Below are 19791 nucleotides of genomic sequence, written 5' to 3' on the forward strand. Positions count from 1 at the left end.
CTCCAACAACACTCAAGAAGCTCGACACCATCCAAGATAAAGCAGCCCGCTTGATTGGCACCCCATCCACCACCCTAAACATTCACTCCCTTCACCACCGGCGCACTGTGGCTGCAGTGTGTACCATCCATAGGATGCACTGCAGCAACTCGCCAAGGCTTCTTCGACAGCACCTCCCAAACCCGCGACCTCTACCACCTAGAAGGACAAGGGCAGCAGGTGCATGGGAACAACACCACCTGCACGTTCCCCTCCAAGTCACACACCATCCCGACTTGGAAATATATCGCCGTTCCTTCATTGTCGCTGGGTCAAAATCCTGGAACTCCCTTCCTAACAGCACTGTGGGAGAACCGTCACCACACGGACTGCAGCGGTTCAAGAAGGCGGCTCACCACCACCTTCTCAAGGGCAATTAGGGATGGGCAATAAATGCCGGCCTTGCCAGCGACGCCCACATCCCGTGAACGAATAAAAAAAAAGTGAAGGATCACCCACAATGTCAGGTAGCACACAACATGTACCATAACAGGCATAGCTATCTGTTAATGACAGTAGAAAGTTGCCTGAGGAGGCTAAGGTCTAGCAGGAATGCAGTGGCAGAGCTTTGCCGTCTCCCTTGGGAAGACCTCAGACAAGAACTAATATCCATCTAGCACTATTAATGACTGTCAAAGTCAGTATGGCCACGCATCTTCCAAACTAGCATGGGCAATACCTGCTGTGCAGTCATCAGCGAACATCCCCATTTCTGATCTTATGATGGAGGGAAGGTCCTCAGACCAGCAGTAAACACAGAGGTACAGTTGCAAAAACAAGAATGCCTGTTATAGTCCATACATTATTCAGCATAGCCAACGGCCTCATGGCTTTTTCCACTGACCAGCAGCAGTAGCATGATAGGGTGACACAATTCTACAAGCTTTCCCAGAGTTCAGGGGTCATCAATTACACCCATGCGATTATATTCTGGCACCTGTGTACAATGGTGTGCTCTATGTGAACCAAAAGGAGCCATTTACACTGTTTCTTTGGGGTTTCCATAGATCTTCAGCGAAAGTTACAGTGGGAAATGGGGAGAATCCCTGCAGAAATTCTACCCCATTGTGCAGAAAAGAGGGCACCAGATATATAAAAGTAAAATAAACTGAGGCTCACTCCTGTGATGTTCCCAGTGGGTACATGGAAGTTCCCTGTGACATAAAAATTAAGGACTGGTGACTTTCACTGCCATTAGTAGTGATCTTTTCCATAGTCAGATTACCTGACTCTGTTGAAGGAGAGTGTTACCTGGGATAATACTTCCTGTGATCTATGTGCCCCTATGTTCCTATGTCTGTGATCCCAAGCTGTCCTGTCACCCTGTATACCCATCAATGGCTGCTCAAAAAGAAAACTCCTCTGTAGTATACAGTTTGATCACTTCTGTTTTTATACATCAAAATCATCCCTTCTTTTAAACTCACCAATACCAAGTTATTTTTCGATTTGACTGTAATTTCAGAATGCTGCACAACTTCATTCAACAACAATGACTTGTTGAGGCCTCAATAAGCAAAAATTAGCTTTTTTCTCACATTTCCTTATTTGAATGGGTCAAAATCCTCAGACCAGCAGTAAACACAGAGGTACAGTTGCAAAAACAAGAATGCTGGTGCCATTGTGATTCTACCACTCACAGTTTGACAGTTTCAATTAATTTCAAGCAGAGTTGTGCTCCTGCTGCTCTACCAGGGCTGCCATGTTCAATATGAGCAGGCCGATCAGACTGCAAGTGTGTGTTCCTGTTGTTTACAGCCTCACCCTGTATTACAGATATCCCACAAGACAGCAACAGAGACAACAGACGATCACATCTGTTACTCTAGATCAAGGTCTGCTGGAGGAACTCTAATAAAAATAAATAGAACACATTTGTTTTAAGCCTTTGTATGATGCCTACATGCATTATAAGAAAATTCAAGAAAGCATACTACTCCTTTAAAAGTACACAAGCAAATTCTAAACAAAGTGCACAGTGATTTATTATATAGATATTATAAGGAATACAGTAACTGCCCTCACCCAACATCTACAAATATGCATTTCCAGCATGGAAGCAGGGGTCGCTGGATAGTGATCAAAGAGCAGGAACTCTGGCTGATTTTTCCTTCCCAACAGGGCTGAAGCCAAGACTATAGCCTCTACTGCCTCATTGGCAAAGATCAGCAAACTCAACATAGACTTTGGGTAAACTGGGGACATTCCTGTTCTGTATGGTTTAGCTGTGCACTGGATAAACTCTTTACGCCATCCCGAGTGGCTATAGAAATAATGTAATTCTACCCACCACATCGAAATAGCAAGTCTTTAATAATGTATAAAAATCCAACTAATTTCTTCAGAAACACAATTTAAATCCAACTTAACACATTAGACTACATTCTTTTATACCACAGCTATTAAACAGAAACTTCCACAGAACATAAAATATGTTTAATTATGAATATTACTGTTTCTGTTCTTCTACTGCTTCAGACTTTTTATAAAACATTTAAAAATTCAACTGACTGGAAAACAATAAATGCAAAGTTGAACTATTCACATGTAACAAGGTTTTCATTAATGTTATGTAGCTACACTAAGTTTCTTTGTTCTTGCTAAAATACATCTTTTGTAGGTGTTCTATCATTTCCTTTTCTTTGGCTTCAAGGGTTGCGTTAGCTTGCATTTCCCATCTGGAAGATATAATCAAGCAATGTTTATAGCAGATTAATAGTAGTTCTTGAAGTAATTACACGTAAAACAAAACAGTATTCATATTTGTTAATGCTTTAAAATTTAAATAAACTATTTCTCACCAGGCTAATATTAGTAAAACTAAGTTATTGTTTACCAGAATCACCAAGAGTAACACTGAATTTACCTACATATATTATTAAAAAGTTGATTGCTTTTCACGTCTATCCCTTTTTGATGCACTGATTGATCTGTAGGAACCACATGATCACTAAATCTAAACTCTCACTGGTCACAAGTACCCTTTATTGATGGACGACTGTCCAAGCACACAACTGTCAATCGGATGTGAAATTCTCTAAGGATTCAATGCGACTTTGACATTATCTTGCCCTGGGACCAGACACGTAGTTTCTAGCTGCATGCTGGCTCGCTCCATCTCAGGCATTGCTGGCCAGTTCCCTCCACCTCAGCATATTTAAACACACAGGGTGCAAAAAGGTTGACCTGCTGACCTTCTGAAAAAGGAATTCCAAATTAATTTCTGCATAACGTGACATAGGGTAGGAGCTGCAATGGCACTATGTATAAGAAGCCTTTCAAGTATGAGTTGAGGCAAGACCCAAAACTGGGATTCAGGGAGGACTTGGCCACATTCTTGATAGTAGTTGGTGGTGCCAGATACTGTACTGAAGACTCAAGTTTCAGCCTCAGGGCTGGGAGTGCTCAGACCTGGAAACACCAGCCTAGGTTTCATTTGAACTTGTAAACAATTTTACAACACCAAGTTATAGTCCAACAAATTTATTTTAAATTCCACAAGCTTTCGGAGGCTTCCTCCTTCGTCAGGTGTTCACACCTGACGAAGGAGGAAGCCTCCGAAAGCTTGTGGAATTTAAAATAAATTTGTTGGACTATAACTTGGTGTTGTAAAATTGTTTACAATTGTCAACCCCAGTCCATCACCGGCATCTCCACATCATTTGAACTTGTTAGATAGGTTTTTTTCAATGAATACTATCTGATTTCAAATGAGGTGGTAACGAGAGTGTGGCATCCTACATCGTACTTCCAGGCACAGGCACTTCAGTAATTTTTGACATAACTCATGCCACTATAATACATCAGGCATCCAACATTACTAGGGGCTACAAAATGCAGAAGTAAACATAAATTGCCGCAGCAGGTATTTTAATGGAGCAAGATTTTTATATTGTTATTGCAGGAACTTCAAAGGAAGATCGGAGGCTGATTTATGTTAGTATTTGTGGATTTTGCCTAGCCCTTCTGCGGTTTGACACAAAGAGCAGTTAAGAGTCAATCATTGGTGTGCAACTGGAATCACATATAGGCCAAACCGGTTATAGATGGCAGGTTTCCATCCCTAAAGGACATTAGTAAACCAGTTGGGGTTTTAATGATAATCTGGTAGCTTCATGGTCACTTTTACTGATACCAGCTATTCATTGCCAGATTTTTAAAAAACTGAATTCAAATTCTCAACTGCCATCGTGAGCACATAGAATATGAGAGTAAACTAGCGAGAAACATAAAAATGGATTGTAAAAGCTTTTATAGGTATGTAAAAAGGAAAAGACTGGCTAAGGCAATGGTGGGTCCCCTACAGACAGGGATGGGAGAATTTATAATTGAGAATAGGAAATGGCAGAGAAATTAAACAAATACTTTGGGGTCAATTTTAGGATGACCGAGCGGGTGCGTTCGTGGCGGGGGGGGGGGGGTTCCTAAAATTGGGGAATCCCGGAGCGGGTCCGGAGCCTGGCTCCAACCCGCCCACTTCCGGGTTCCCCAATGGCACGAATTGATGCACGCGCAGCCCCCGCATGCGGGACTCCCACCGGCAATTAAAGCCGGCGGGATGACAGTTTAGATAGTTAGGGAGGTACTTGAGGTCATTGACAGACCTCATTGGGAAGAGATTTTAGCAGGGATGTGATTTTGGACTCTCCTCAGCGTGTTTCCCATGATGTGGGAAACACTCCCTGTTGTTGCAGACGTGTTTCAGTCAGCAGTCATTGGGAGATGCAGAGGATTCCTTGACAGTTGGGGGGAATACCTCATTCATTGCAGCAGGGCACTCTGTCACCTCAGATAAAGTTTTGCCTGCCACACCGTTGTCTCCACACTCAAAATTATTACATCAGACCCTTAGCTCTGCTGTCCAAACACATTTATTTACTTTGCGGACCCAATCGCACTGTCAGGATGGTTGTGGGGGGGGGGGGGGGTCCATAGCTGCATTCATCACTCCATTGGAGGACGAGCAACATCACCAGCCTCACCAGGCACACCGTCACCTCCACCATGTGGAGCTACACAACACAGTGCTGCGCAACAGGCACCAGCACAATGTAGTCGTGCAGCTACACATACACTCACTGTAGGGTGACCCAATGGGTGGCATCAAGGGTGTTCATGGAGAACCTCATGAAAGGGCCTTATTGCACAAGCCAGTCAAGAATGGCAAAGACGTGGCAGTAGTGGTGACAATATAATGTGTAATGTGAGTTGATCAGAAATCAAATATAAGTAAAAACCATGACAAACCCTCAAACACCCTTGTGCATCCCCTTCATGCTCACGACACGTTTGCCTTACGCTTCCTACTACACATACGTGATGCATGCCCTATGGCTGCAGTACAGGTAGTGGCAGGTGGGGTGAGGCTGACTGTGAAAGAGATGCATGAGAGGGTGAGTATGAGACAGAGCCATGAGATTGTATGAAGATTGGGTTGAGTGGTAGTGGTGGGATGAGTACTGACGAGGTGAGGATGTGAAGGTAAGATGAGGATGAGGGTTCAGTGGGTGTGAGGAGTGATGTGAAAGAGTAGTGTTGGCAGAGCAGAAAGAGATGTGGGATGGGGGCGGTGATTTGGCAGACGGAGTGTAGGGGAATGAGTAAGAGTACTCACTTCAGCTGACCTGGTTAGGTCATTGAAGCGCCTCCTGCACTGTATGGAGGTGTGTGATATGTTGGTGGTGCTGGTGACCTCCTCTGCCACCTCGAGCCAGGCCTTCGTGGTGGCAGAGGTAGGCCATTTCCTCCCGTCCGCCGGGTGGAAGATTTCGCTCCTCCTCCTCCTCACCCCATCCAGTAAGACCTGGAGTGAGGCATCATTAAACCAGGGAGCAGCCTTCCCCCTGGGCTGCTCCATGCTGTAATTTTGCCTGTTTTCTGCAGCATCAGTCAGTGGAGGACTGCCCCTTTAAATAGGGCTCCTCCAGCTGACATCCTATGATGTGGGTGCGCAGTCCACCCGCTGCACAGCTTTCCAGCGCAAAACCCGGAAGCCAAGGTAAATGGCTTCAAGTTACTTACGATCGCGTGCCAAACCCACCGATTTCACTGGGCGCGTTACCCACGTGCCCAGTCGACCCCCCGCTGCCAACCCGCCTCCATCAGTAGTAGGGAAAATGCTTGAATCTATTATAAAGGATGTGATAACAGGACACTTAGAAAATAATAATAGGATTTGGCAGAGTCAACATGGATTTATGAAAGGGAAATCATGTTTGACAAACCTATTGGAGTTCTTTGAGGATGTAACTAGTAGAATAGATAAGGGGGAACCAGTGAATGTGGTGTATTTGGATTTTCAGAAGGCTTTTGATAAGGTCCCACACAGGAGGTTGGTGAACAAAGTTAGAGCACATGGAAATGGGGGTAATATACTGGCTTGGATTGAGAACTGGTTAACAGACAGAAAACAGAGAGTAGGAATAAAACTGGTCTTTTTCAGGTTGGCAGACTGTGACTAGTGGGGTACCACAGGGATCGGTGCTTGGGCCCCAGCTATTCACAATCTATGTCAATGATTTGGAAGAGGGGACCAAATGTAATAATTCCAAGTTTGCTGATGACACAAAACTAGGTGGGAATGTGAGTTGTGAGGAGGATTCAAAGAAGCTTCAAGGGGATATAGACAGGCTAAGTGAGTGGGCAAGAACATGGCAGATGGAATATAATGTGGAAAAATGTGAAGTTATCCACTTTGATAGGAAAAACAGAAATACGGGGTATTTTTTAAATGGTGAGAAATTGGGAAATGTTGATGTTCAAAGGGACCTGGGTGTCCTTGTACATGAGTCACTGAAAGCTAACATGCACCTGCAGCAAGCAATTAGGAAGGCAAATGGTATGTTGGCCTTTATCACAAGAGGACTTGAGTACAGGAATAAAGATGCCTAACTGCAATTATATAGGGCCTTGGTGAGACCGCACCTGGAGAATTGCTTACAATTTTGGTCTCCTTACCTAACGACATACTTTCCATAGAGGGAGTGCAACGAAGGTTCACCAGACTGATTCCTGGGATGGCGGGATTGTCGTATGTGGAGAGATTGAGTAGACTAGGCCTGTATTCTCTAGAGTTTAGAAGAATGAGGGATGATTTCATTGAAACATACAAAATTCTTACAGGGCTCGACAGGGTAGATGCAGGGAGGATGTTTCCCCTGGCTGGGGAGTCTAGAACCAGGGATCACAGTCTCAGAAATAAGGGTAGGTCATTTACAACTGAGATGAGGAGAAATTTCTTCACTCAGAGGGTGATGAATCTTTGGAAATCTCTACCCCAGAGGGCTGTGAAGGCTCAATCATTGAGTACATTCAAAACAGAGATCGATAAATTTCTAGATAGTGGATAGTGCAGGAAAATGGCATTGGGGTAGAAGATCAGCCATGATCTGGTTGAATGGCGGAGCAGGCTCAAGGGGCCAGATGGCCTACTCCTGCTTTTATTTCTTATGTTCTTATATGAACTCATGGGGGTAAATGTTAACCCCCAAGAACGGGTGCATTGGGGGCGGGTGGGCAGTAAAAATACTCCGTTTTTGGAGACCGCATCCTGGCTCCAACACATCGACTTCCAGGTTTGACCCAGATGTGTTTGGATGCGCGCAGGCTTCTGACACGGGGAAGTCCCGCTGGCACTTAAAGCTGGTGGGACGATATTTAAAGAGCCAATTTAGGTCTTTAAAGTACTTAATCCTATTAACCTTTTGTGTATTGAGTTACACAAACCATTTTAACTTCTCCTGAATGTGTCTCCCATGGCCTCTGAAACACGCCATAGAAACGAAGGTGAGTTGCAGTCGGCCCTTATTTGGACCTTTAAACCAGTGATTGACACATGTGAAGAAAAGGTGAGTTTTTGCAGCAGGGCACTCAGTTCTCTCAGACAAACCTTTGGCTGGAAGTTCTTTGTGTTTAGACTGAGATTTCTTCGTTCACACTCATAATTTTTGTGTTCAGACATATTTACCGATATTTTGGACCCCCTCAAACTGACAACACAGGATGGGGGGCGCAATGGATTTATTCTATAGTACATCTGAGGAGGATGCACAGCATCATCCATGGCAGGCACAGCGTGCAGTTCTGGAAGTTGCAGGACCACAAGACAGAGGTGTGTCACAAGGGCCTGGAGAAGAGCAGAGATGGAACCAACGGAGGGGCCGCGTCGCAGGAGGCACTACGCACGTGAAAGGGTGTACAGACAGAGGCTAAGCTTCCTGGATCTCTCTGAGGAGTGCCTACGCACCTGTAACCCTCTCTGTTGAGCGATGTTATGCAGGGCACAACCAAAGACTATTATTCTGCACAGCCTCGTTGGTGAGTACTGTAGGGCTCCCCCAGATCGATCCAGGCACCTGAAGCGCATCATCAGCATTCCTATGGCTTGTTCAGAGACAGACCTGGTAGTGATGTGACTGTCGTTGTACCGCTGCTGTGCCTCGTTGGTGGGGTTTCTCACAGGAGTAATGAGTCACATCTGCAAGGGGTATCCCTCGTCTCCAAGGAGCCAGCCCTTAATTCTGCCTTGTGCGTGGAAGAGGGCCGGGATGTTGGATTTGTGTAAAATAAAGGAATCATGGCAGCTGCCAGGGAATTTGGCACACACCTGCAGAAACCTCTTCCGTTGGTCGCAAACCAGCTGCGCATTGATGGAGTGGTATACCTTTCAGTTGATGAACAGTCCTGGCTCATGTGCAGGTCCTCAGATTGTTACGTGTATACAATCAATTGCGCCCGTGGGAAGCCAGCCAGAGAGTTGAAACCCACTGTCCTCTCAGTCTGGCTGATGTCATCGCAGGGGAAGTTGACATTGTCGGATGCCCTAGCAAACAGGCTATCCGTGACCTGTCATATACACTTATGTGCAGACGACTGAGAGATCCTGGTGTTGTAACTGGTGGCGCCCTGGAAGGATCCGGAGGCGAAGATATTGAGGGCAGTGGTGACTTTAACTACGACGGGCAATGCGTGGTCACCAGGCCCAGCTGGGTGCAGTTCTGCATGAAGGAGCGTGCAAATGTCTGTGACCACGTACCGACTCAATCTCAGCCTGCGTAGACCCTCTTCAGAGAGGTCCAGGAAGCTTAGCCTCTGCCAGTACACCCTCTCACGTGCGTAGTGCCTCCTGCGACGCGGCCCCTCCGTTGGTCCCATCTCTGCATTAGTGCACTATATCCAGCACTGAGTTTGAATCTTACCCTTGCTTGACAATTGAAATTCTTCAAAACAGTCACAATTTGTAAAATACACTATGATTTTTCTTCACTTCGTGTCCTTGGAGGTTGCTTCTCACCCTAGGCTTTGTTGAAAGAATGGACACAAGACCATAAGAACATAAGAAATAGGAGCAGGAACGGGCCATCTGGCCTCTCGAGCCTGCTCCGCCATTCAATAAAATCATGGCTGATCTTCGACCTCAACTCCACTTTCCCACCTGATCCCCATATCCCTTGATTCCCCTAGAGTCCAAAAAACTGTCGATCTCAACGACCAGGGGTACCCCACCAACTTGTGTCGAAATACAGCAAGAGTGGATCCCTAGTGATTTTTCTTTTTTCCCTTTCCTCCCTCCTGTTGTCCCTGCTTAGTACTGTATTGTCAGCAAGACACTATCTGTGGGCGACCTGCATCTATATCTATGGCACAGCATGATGCTGTGCTGCACAGTTGGGACATCTGCCATGCTTACAACTTTAAACAAATAGATCCATGTACCATACTTTAATTTAAAAATTTACAATTTTAAAATTCACCCTCTTATAGAGTTTTATGTATATGTACACTTGCATAAAATAGTGTTAGTATTTTAATTTATTTTGACTAAAATCTATCAACACGTGGCTTACTCAAAATGTGGACCTGCTTAAACATTAAAAAGGCCCCTTGTTTATTCGTTTACATTCTAATTATGATTACAACCATTTATGTATTACAGTGGTAAAGTAATTGTGATTTAATATGTGAATTAATTAAGAACTACTCCACTGTGAACAGATCTGCACTACTGCTCTACCAAACAGTTTGCTTATTCATACTACTACATCAGTGACAGAAAAAAATTCTTACTTGGAAGATAAATTTTGTTGCATTTGGTTTAAAGAGAAGTCATTATGATTTTAATTGTATACTTTTGCTTCAAATATTTTTAGCACTTCTCCAGAGTTACCGAACTGTTCATGTTGTGTTGCAAATGATTAATGGTTTGCACCATCTGATTTTGTGCATTGATTATCGGAAAGCTTTATCTAACGTAGTACTAAGGTAGTGTTGCATTGTTAGAGATGAGATATTAAACTGAAGCTCCATCTGTCTGTTCCAGTATCTGAGAAGTTCTCCTAGTGATCTGACTAACATTTCCCTTTCAAGCAGTATCACCGAAAAACAGATTAACTGATTCAACTCATTGCTGTTGTAGACTCAGAATGACTGCCATGTTTACCTACACAACGATAGATACTGCAGCACAGAGCGACTCATTGTGTGAATTGTTTTGTAATACTTTGGCATGATAAAGCACAATAGGGCAAATTTCATAAGTATCAAGCCTGTCAAATCAACATACCCGCAAACCCTGCAGAAACAAGTACTTGCCAATGGCCAAGAAAAGTATGGCCGCATATTCATGTTGATTTTGCCGAGCTGGAGAAATGGAAATTTTACATATTTTGGATTTTCATTCCAAATGGCTCGAAGTGGCCACGATGTCATCAACAGATGCAATGGTGACGACTGACGTACTACTGTATTTGTTTGTTCAATATGGACTTCCTGCAGAGCTGGTCTCTTGACAATGGACCGCCTTTTTAATAATACGATTTTTCTCAATTTTTAAGTAATCAGGGTACAGTAGTGTAGTGTGGTAATCCCGAGACCTGGACTCATAATCCAGAGAACATGGACATAATTTTAATATGGTGGCGGGAACTCAGTGGGAGGGTGAATAGTCACGTGAGAAACCCGGAAAAATTTTGCATGCGTCGGCTTGAGCGATTGCCACTTAATTGAAGGCCCTTAATGTAACTTCCAGGTTTCACGTCTCCAAGCTGCGCAGCGGGCATTCTGCGCACCCGAATGACATGCTGTTAATTGGAGTATTGAGGGCCATTGCAACCATGGATTTTGAGGGAGAAAGGATGAATCTGCAGCTGTGGAGTGCCAAAGGACTACGTCAGTACCCAGGTGTAACCACTCCTTGCTTGAGTTACTACCGCCTGGTGTGAGGAGCAGGTGGGACATATTGTACCTGGCTGATAGGAGGAAGCCCCCTGCCTCTGTCACCAAGACAGCCTGGCTTGAGGTGGCAGAGGAGCTGAGCAGCAGGAGCATCGTGGCAAGCATGTGGTTGCAGTGCAGGAAGCGCTTTAATGACTTAACCAGGTCAGGAAAAGTGAGTACAGTTACTGATTCACCTACATCTTGTAGTGTACATTACCCCCGCCACCTCACTCTGTCTTGCCAAGTGTACTCCATCACATCACTCCTCACACCCACTTAAATTTCATCATCAACTTACCTTCACTTTCTGTGCACTTCCTCACCTCCCCGTTTGTGAACCCACCACTCACCCCAATCCTGTTGCAATATGATCAATCTGTCCTATACTCACCCTCTGATGTATCCCTTTCATCAGCAGCCTCACCCAAAGCAATGCATCCATCGGGTGACCACGTCACCCTCACTGACTCACACATCTGTTCTTTCTCCACTTGTAAGAGAGCACAAAATGCACAGGAGAGAAGTAGGACTGGAGGGGGGGCACCACAAATAGTGCCCTTGGCAGAGGGGGAGGAGGAGGCCTTGGAGCTCAGCCACATGGTTGAATGCCTGGCTGCAAACAGCTGGTGACAGGACTTTAACATCCTTCACACGCATCATGAATTGATGTTATCAATGATTGACCTGTTGCACACTTCAGTATGCTCATTGCAAAATAATTTCTGCGATGATTCTTAATATTGCTTTTGTTCTCTTCCAGGGCCTTCAAGGATTGACCATGAGGCATGTGCCATGGAAGAGGGCGATTTAGAAAAGGAGGACAAAGAGAACATAAGAACAATCGGCCCCTCGAGCCTGCTCCGCCATTCAATAAGATCATGGCTGATCTGATCCTAACCTCAAATCTAAATTCATGTCCAATTTCCTGCCCGCTCCCCGTAACCCCATATTCCCTTTACTTCTAGGAAACTGTCTATTTCTGTTTTAAATTTATTAAGATTGATTAAGAGGGGAAAAATAGAGTATGAGAGTAAACTAGCAGGGAACATAAAAACTGACTGTAAAAACTTCTATAAATATGTCAAGAGAAAAAGATTAGTGAAGACAAATGTAGGTCCCTTACAGTCAGAAATGGAGGAAATTATAATGGGGAACAAAGAAATGGCAGAACAATTAAACACATACTTTGATTCTGTCTTCACAAAGGAGGACACAAATAACCTCCAGGAAATGTTAGGGAACCAAGGGTCTAGTGAGAGGGAGGAACTGAAAGAAATCAGTATTAGTAAAAAAATAGTGCTAGGGAAATTAATGGGGCTAAAGGCTGACAAATCCCCAGGGCCTGATAATCTATATCCCAGAGTACTAAAGGAAGTGGCCCTGGAAATAGTGGATGCATTGGTGGTCATCTTCCAAAATTCTATAGACTCTGGAACAGTTCCTACAGATTGGAGGGTGGCAAATGTAACCCCATTATTTAAAAAAGGAGGGAGAGAAAAAATAGGGAATTACAGACCAGTTAGCCTAACATCAGTAGTGGGGAAAATGCTAGAGTCCATTATAAAGGATGTGATAACAGAACACTTGGAAGGCATTAACGGGATTGGACAAAATCAGAAAGGGAAATCATGCTTAACAAATCTACTGGAGTTTTTTTGAGGAGGTAACTAGTAGAATAGATAGGGGAGAACCAGTGGATGTGGTGTACTTGGATTTTCAGAAGGCTTTTGATAAGGTCCCACACAAGAGGTTAGTGTGCAAAATTAAAGCACATGGGATTGGGGGGAATATACTGGCACGGATTGAGAATTGGTTGACAGACAGGAAACAGAGAGTAGAAATAAATGGGACTTTTTCTGGGTGGCAGGCAGTGACTAGTGGGGTACCACAGGGATCAGTGCTTGGGCCCCAGCTATTCACAATATATATCAATGATTTGGATGAGGGAACTGCAAGTAACATTTCCAAGTTTGCAGACGACACAAAGCTGGGGTGGAATGTGAGCTGTGAGGAGGATGCAAAGAGGCTCCAATGTGATTTAGACAAGTTGGGTGAGTGGGCAAGAACATGGCAGATGCAGTATAACGTGGATAAATGTGAGGTTATTCACTTTGGTTGTAAAAACAGAAAGACAGATTATTATCTGAATGGTGATAGATTGGTAAAAGGGGAGGTGCAACAAGACCTGGGTGTCCTTGTACATCAGTCGCTGAAAGCAAGTATTCAGGTGCAGCAAGCAGTTAGGAAGGCGAATGGTATGTTGGTGTTCATTGCAAGAGGATTTGAGTACAGGAACAGGGATGTCTTACTGCAGTTGTACAGGGCCTTGGTGAGACCACATCTGGAGTATTGTGTGCAATTTTGGTCTCCTTATCTGAGGAAGGATGTCCTTGCCATGGAGGAAGTGAAACAAAGGTTTACCAGACTGATTCCTGGGATGGCAATACTGACGTATGAGGAGAGATTGGGTCGACTAGGCCTTTATTCACTAGAGTTTAGAAGAATGAGAGGTGATCTCATCGAAACATATAAAATTCTAACAGGACTCGACAGACTAGATGCAGGGAGGATGTTCCCGATGGCTGGGGAGTCCAGAACCAGGGGTCACAGTCTCAGGATATGGGGTATGCCATTTAGAACTGAGATGAGGAAAAATTTCTTCACTCAGGGGGTGGTGAACCTGTGGAATTCTCTACCACAGAAGGCAATGGAGGCCAAGTCATTAGATGTATTCAAGAAGAAGATAGATATATTTCTTAATGCTAAAGGGATCAAGGAATATTGGGAAAAAGAGGGATCAGGGTACTGAGTTAGACGATCAGCCATGATCATTTTGAATGGCGTAGCAGGCCCAAAGGGCCGAATGGCCTATTCTTGCTCCTATTTTCTATGATTCTATGAGAAGAAAAGCAAAACAGATAAATGAAGGTGACCATGGCAGATAAGTGAAGGGGAGTGACAAAGAAAAAGGAGGGTTAAAGAGAAGAAAATGAGATGGTAAAAAAAGCAAAGGGGAGCAAGGGAAACAAAAGTGAACAGAGAGAAAAAACAGTGAAGTATAGGACAGAAAGGATAATGTCAATGTACACTTTGCAAACATTTTTTGAAGACTTACCAAATTTTTTTACTTATTTGTGCTCACGATGTGAGCTGTACTTTTAGTGCCCATAGCTTGCATACCTGAGAAGGTGATGGTGGACCTTCTCCTTGAACAGCTGCAGTCGTTGAGCTGATGGTTCTCCTTCAATGGAGTTCGGTATGGAGCAAGAAGCTTGTTTGAGCTTCTCTTGGTGGAGCTCAGTCCAAAAAAGCTTAATGTAATGGGGCTAGATCCAGAAGAGTTTGAGAACCAATGCCCTAATGTGTTGCTTTACTGGCTGCAATTCATCAATGCAACTTCAAAGAGAATCTGAGTTTCCCCTACTTCATTCCAAATTAGCCAATTTTTCAAAAAGGAATGTATATTATAAAAACACATGTACACTTCCATAAAATTAGTATTTTGATTGAAATCAAAGCTAGCAGTTCAAAAAAAATTACAGAATCTTTTCTTTTAACATTGCATCACAAGTGTCAAAGCAATTTTTCAACATTTTCAAGACAGTAGATTAAAGGAAAATACCAGTCAAATTATTGCCATTTTCATTCATTGTCACTTTGTGGTATCCATACTAATACTGTATATATATATATACATATATATATACACATATGAGTATTACTTTGGATATATATGTATTATATACATGTATTATATATATTATGTAGATAATATATATATAAATAAAATATTGTTTGCAGCAAGGGCATAATGTCAGTTTTAAATGTAGTAGTCAAAGTAACACATCTTTAAAAAGCACCTTCAAATGCTATCATTACTTCAATAGAACTATAGAAAGATTTGGGGGTCAAAAATTATCTTCATAAACTGTATTAGCACAAAACATTTGCAGTCCAGATTCAACAAGCTGAAATTCTATACACACCATCAACAGTATGGAAACTTCATAAATATAGTTTGAAGGCATTTCTTTCTGTGCCTTAGATGATCTATTCACTCTATCAGTCATGCTTGGTATAAAGTCTTGAAGTTTGTGATTTGGCATTTCACAGGCTCCTAGCCAAATTGTGTTCATGACAAACAGATAATCAGTCTTACAGACTCTGGCTACAGGTGTGGAGATGCAAGAAACTATCAAAACATGGATTAATAACAGAATGCTTGGTTAAGAATGAATAGACTGACAGAAAGGTACAAAGATAATCATCTGAGCTTCATCTGACCAGATGGTACAAAATCATTGTCTATAAAAATGATTACCAAGCAGCTAACTTACTAAGTGATCTGTAGAAACTTGTCACTCAGAGCTATACGGGTGCATAGGATATACTGACAAACACTGAAAAGTGGCTTAGACAAACATAATTGGTCCATAGGGCTTTACTGGAAAATGAATGAAAATGCAGATTTATTGCTCGTCAACCATCAGGAAAGATTGGTAACTATTTGTAACGTACTGACCCCCTCATCCTACAGCAGAGGGGTTGGGTCACATCCACGATATCCCAGCACAAAAAGGCCCTAATCCAGGTGCAATTCTAAATCTTGGTCTTAACTGATATCCAGACTTACTTGGCCTCATTGTTCGAGTTTGACCCATTCGAGGCCAGTTCACTGGAGGGAAACACAAGTCCTATTTGGCTGAATACAGAGCTGCCCTATATACCACTGTTCAGATGTCTACTGAAGACTATCCTACTTTCCCTACATCAGGAGGAACTGTTAAAGGCATGAGTGGGGCAATCGTAAAGGAGAAAATGTAAATATCACAGAAATAAAAATACTGAAATTGGCCACAGGTTTTTTTCCCCCTTTTTTTCCTCCCCCAGGAGTTAGCCTTATTAGCAGCTGGGGATGGCACTTGAAGTTGCACTGTTGAATTGATAAGGGAGAATTGATAAGTTCTAGTGATCTTTCTTTTCTATCTGTTCCCATTTTTATATGTGTTATATACAACTTCGTTGGGGATCAAACACTAAATAAACACACCTGCAACTCAGAAAGCAGCAGCTCATTTTAACATTTTTCTGCCATAAGTTTGTGGGCAACCGTCAGTAGAAGGAAGTAACTGATCATTGGTTGGAACATCCAGGACCCATCTGACTGGTTAATACTCACAACCTCCAATGCTAGTATAAAAAGCTGATTTATCTTGTGAAATGCCAATAAGCTAACATGGTTGAGGACTGGCTATGATAACCTGTGTTCAACTTTTTGTTTAGTTTGGAGGTTCTGTGCATATGTTTGTAATGCAGATTGGACTTCCGCAAAGGGGGTGAAATTGGACCTCAACGCGCAAGTTTTTGATTGCAAAACAGGGGGAAAAGTTAACAATTTCATGGTGCCAAGACCCTTGCCCAAACTGTGCTGGAAGTATTGGTTCTGGTGATATTGAGGCGTCCTTGACGGCCACCTGAAACAGGCGTTAAGTCACTTGCATATGCAAATGAAAGACCCAATGCCTGTTTTACAACACTGTTCTGAAATTTGGCAGAACTGAGCGGAGCTTATGCCGGGCAGTCTCGCTCAGTTTTTTGGGCTCTTTTGCGTCCTAACCAAAGGTCATTAAAGAGACCAGCAAAGCGGTATGTTTTCTTAGGTGTCAGCATTGGCTCAGTAGTAGTGTTCCCGTCTCTGAGTCAGAAGGTTGTGGGTTCAACCGCACTCCAGAGACTTGAGCACATAATCTAGGCTGACACTTCTGAGCAATGTTGAGGAAGTGCTACACTATCGGAGATGCCATCTTTCAAATGAGACATTAAACCAAGACCCTGTTTGATGTAAAAGATCATATGGCAAAATTCATAGAAGAGCAGGGGAGTTCTCCCGGTGTCCTAGACAACATTCCTCAACCAACAACTAAAAAAACAGATGATGTGGTCATTTCTTTCAGTGCTGTTTGTGGGACCTTGGTGTGTGGAAATTGGCTGCTGTGTTTCCTCACATTACAACAGCAACTACACTTCATTTGCTGTAAAGCGCTTTGGGACGACGACGACAACAACAACAACAACTCACATTTATATAGCGCCTTTAACATAGTAAAACGTACCAAGGCACTTCACAGGAGGGTTATCAAACAAAATTGGACACTGAGCCACATAAGGAGATATTAGGACTGGTGACCAAAAACTTGGTCAAAGAGGAAGGTTATAAGGAGGAGGGAGAGGTAGAGAGACGAAGAAGTTTAGGGAGGGAATTTCAGAGCTTAGGGCCTGGGCAGCTGAAGGATAAAGAGCAAGGTTACATGATATGTAATCTGCTGTAACTTTTTTTTTTAATGTCCTAAGGTTGTGAAAGGCACTATAAATGCAAGTTCTTTCTTTTCTGGAGCCAGGAGGAGTAGGAGTGCTTACGCCTGAAAATGGGCCACAGCCAGTTTCTCCCCCAAGTTCTCACAGGAAAATCAAATGATATCCCATCTTCCAACATCGTCATTCTGCGCTTCAAGCATCCATGATGAGTATCCGCTTGGTGAGTTTATAACAAGTCATACGGTGCAAGAAGCTATTGTGGAAAGACAATACATTTTGGCAGATGTTCATTGCTGAAAAGACCCAATGATAAGTAACTTAATTCCTGCCACCGACATGACTTCCAACTGTCAACAGAGAAACCTGAGTGGGATATCTGATTTAAGCAATGATAATGAATCAACACAGATCTTGGCTGACAGACTTAGTGCAGAAAATAACACAGTAAACTCTAAAAACAGATCAATGCCAAGTCTACAACACAAAATTGCTGCAGAAAATGACAAAAAACCTTACAAGTACTTTTTAAAAACATGAACAATATTCTACTAAATAACTATTAACATGAACTGGCATTGGGACCAGTTCTGGAGCAGGAGGGATCTGTTCAAGATGGATGGGTTGTACCTCAACAGAGCTAGGAATAATGTCCTCGCAGAAAGGTTAACTGGTGCTGTGGGAGAGGGTTTAAACTAATTTGGCAGGGGGACGAGCACCAGGATGAAATATTAGAGAGGAAAAACAAGGTGCACAGAGGACTGGGAGGGACAAATAGCACTAGAGTAAAGAAGAATTCAGAAATAGGAGGGATTAGATAGGGGGCAAATGCAAGACAGACTAAGATGAGTTTGGAGTGCACGTGTGTAAATGCACGTAGTGTGGTTAGTAAGGTTGGTGAGCGGCAGGATAAAGTTGTCAAATGGGACTATGATATAGTGGCAATAACAAAGCCCTGACATTTCGGAAGGATAGGAAGAAAGGAAAAGGTGGTGGGGTAACTCTGTTAATAAAGGATGAGATTAGTACAATAGTGAGAAACGATCTTGGCTCAGAAGATCAAGATGTCGAATCAATTTGGGTGGAGGTAAGAAATAGCACGGGTAAGAAATCACTGGTGGGAGTAGTCTATAGGCCCCCTAATAGTAGCTCCATCGTAGGGCAAAATTTAAATCAAGAAATAATGGGGGCTTGTAAAAAAGGTAATGCAATAATCATGGGCAATTTTAACTTTCATATAGATGGGACAAATCAAATTGGCAAAAGTAGCCCTGAGGATGAGTTCATAGATTGTTTTCGGGACTGTTTCTTAGAACAATACATTGTGGAACAAACCAGGGAACAGGCCATTTTAACTCCCTTGCTGATCAAAAATTTGTCTAACTCAGCCTTGAATATATTCAATGACTCAGCCTCCTCCTTACTCTTATACTCCAACTCCCTTGGAATAAAGGCTAACATACCATTTGTCTTCCTAATTGCTTGCTGTACCTGCACATTAACTTTCTGTGACTCATGTACAAGGACACCCAAATCACTCTGAATACCAACATTTCTTAGTCTCTCAGCTTGTAAGAAATATTTTGCTTTTCTATTCTTCCTACCAAAGTGGATAATTTCACATTTCCCCACATTATACTCCATCTGCTACCTTCTAGCCCACTCACTTAAACTGTCTATGTCCTTTTGCAGCCTCTTTGCGTTCTTCTCACAGCTTACTTTCCCACCTAACCTTGTATCATCAGCAAACTTGGATACATTACGCTCGGTCCCCTCATCTAAGTCATAGATATATATATTATAAACAGCTGAGGCCCAAGCACTGATCCTTGCGGCACCCTACTAGTTACAACCTGCCAACCCAAAAATGACCCGTTTTTCCTACTCTCTGTTTTCTGTCCGTTAACCAATCCTCAATCCATGCTAATATATTACCCCCAATCTCATGACCCCTAATCTTATGTAACGACCTCTTGCATGGCACCTTACCGAGTGCCTTTTCAAATATACTACATTCACTGCTTCCCCATTATCTATCTTGACAGTTATACCCTCAAAATACTCTAATAGATTTGTCAAAGATTATTTCCCTTTCAAAAAAACGTGTTGATTCTGCCTAAACATATTATGATTTTCTAAATGCCCTGTTACTATGTCCTTAATAATAGATTCTAGCATTTTCCCGACTACTGATGTCAGGCTAACTGGCCTATAGTTCCCTGTTTT

The 19791-nt window shown here is 43.0% G+C and overlaps 1 protein-coding gene across 4 annotated transcripts in view; it reads right to left on the reverse strand.

Annotated features, from left to right (window-relative positions):
• Positions 1 to 2019: 2019 nt before the first annotated feature.
• kiaa0825 (KIAA0825 ortholog) overlaps positions 2020 to 19791 on the reverse strand; it is a 415583-nt gene continuing 397811 nt past the window's right edge. For all 4 annotated transcript variants that reach the window (XM_067982847.1, XM_067982846.1, XM_067982842.1 and 1 more), the window contains one exon: positions 2020 to 2717. In XM_067982847.1, coding sequence (XP_067838948.1) covers positions 2621 to 2717 — 97 coding nt within the window. In that variant the 3' untranslated portion in view covers positions 2020 to 2620. The remainder of the gene's footprint in view (positions 2718 to 19791) is intronic.

Source organism: Heptranchias perlo, chromosome 4 (assembly GCF_035084215.1).
Source record: "Heptranchias perlo isolate sHepPer1 chromosome 4, sHepPer1.hap1, whole genome shotgun sequence".
NCBI classification, from domain to species: domain Eukaryota; kingdom Metazoa; phylum Chordata; class Chondrichthyes; order Hexanchiformes; family Hexanchidae; genus Heptranchias; species Heptranchias perlo.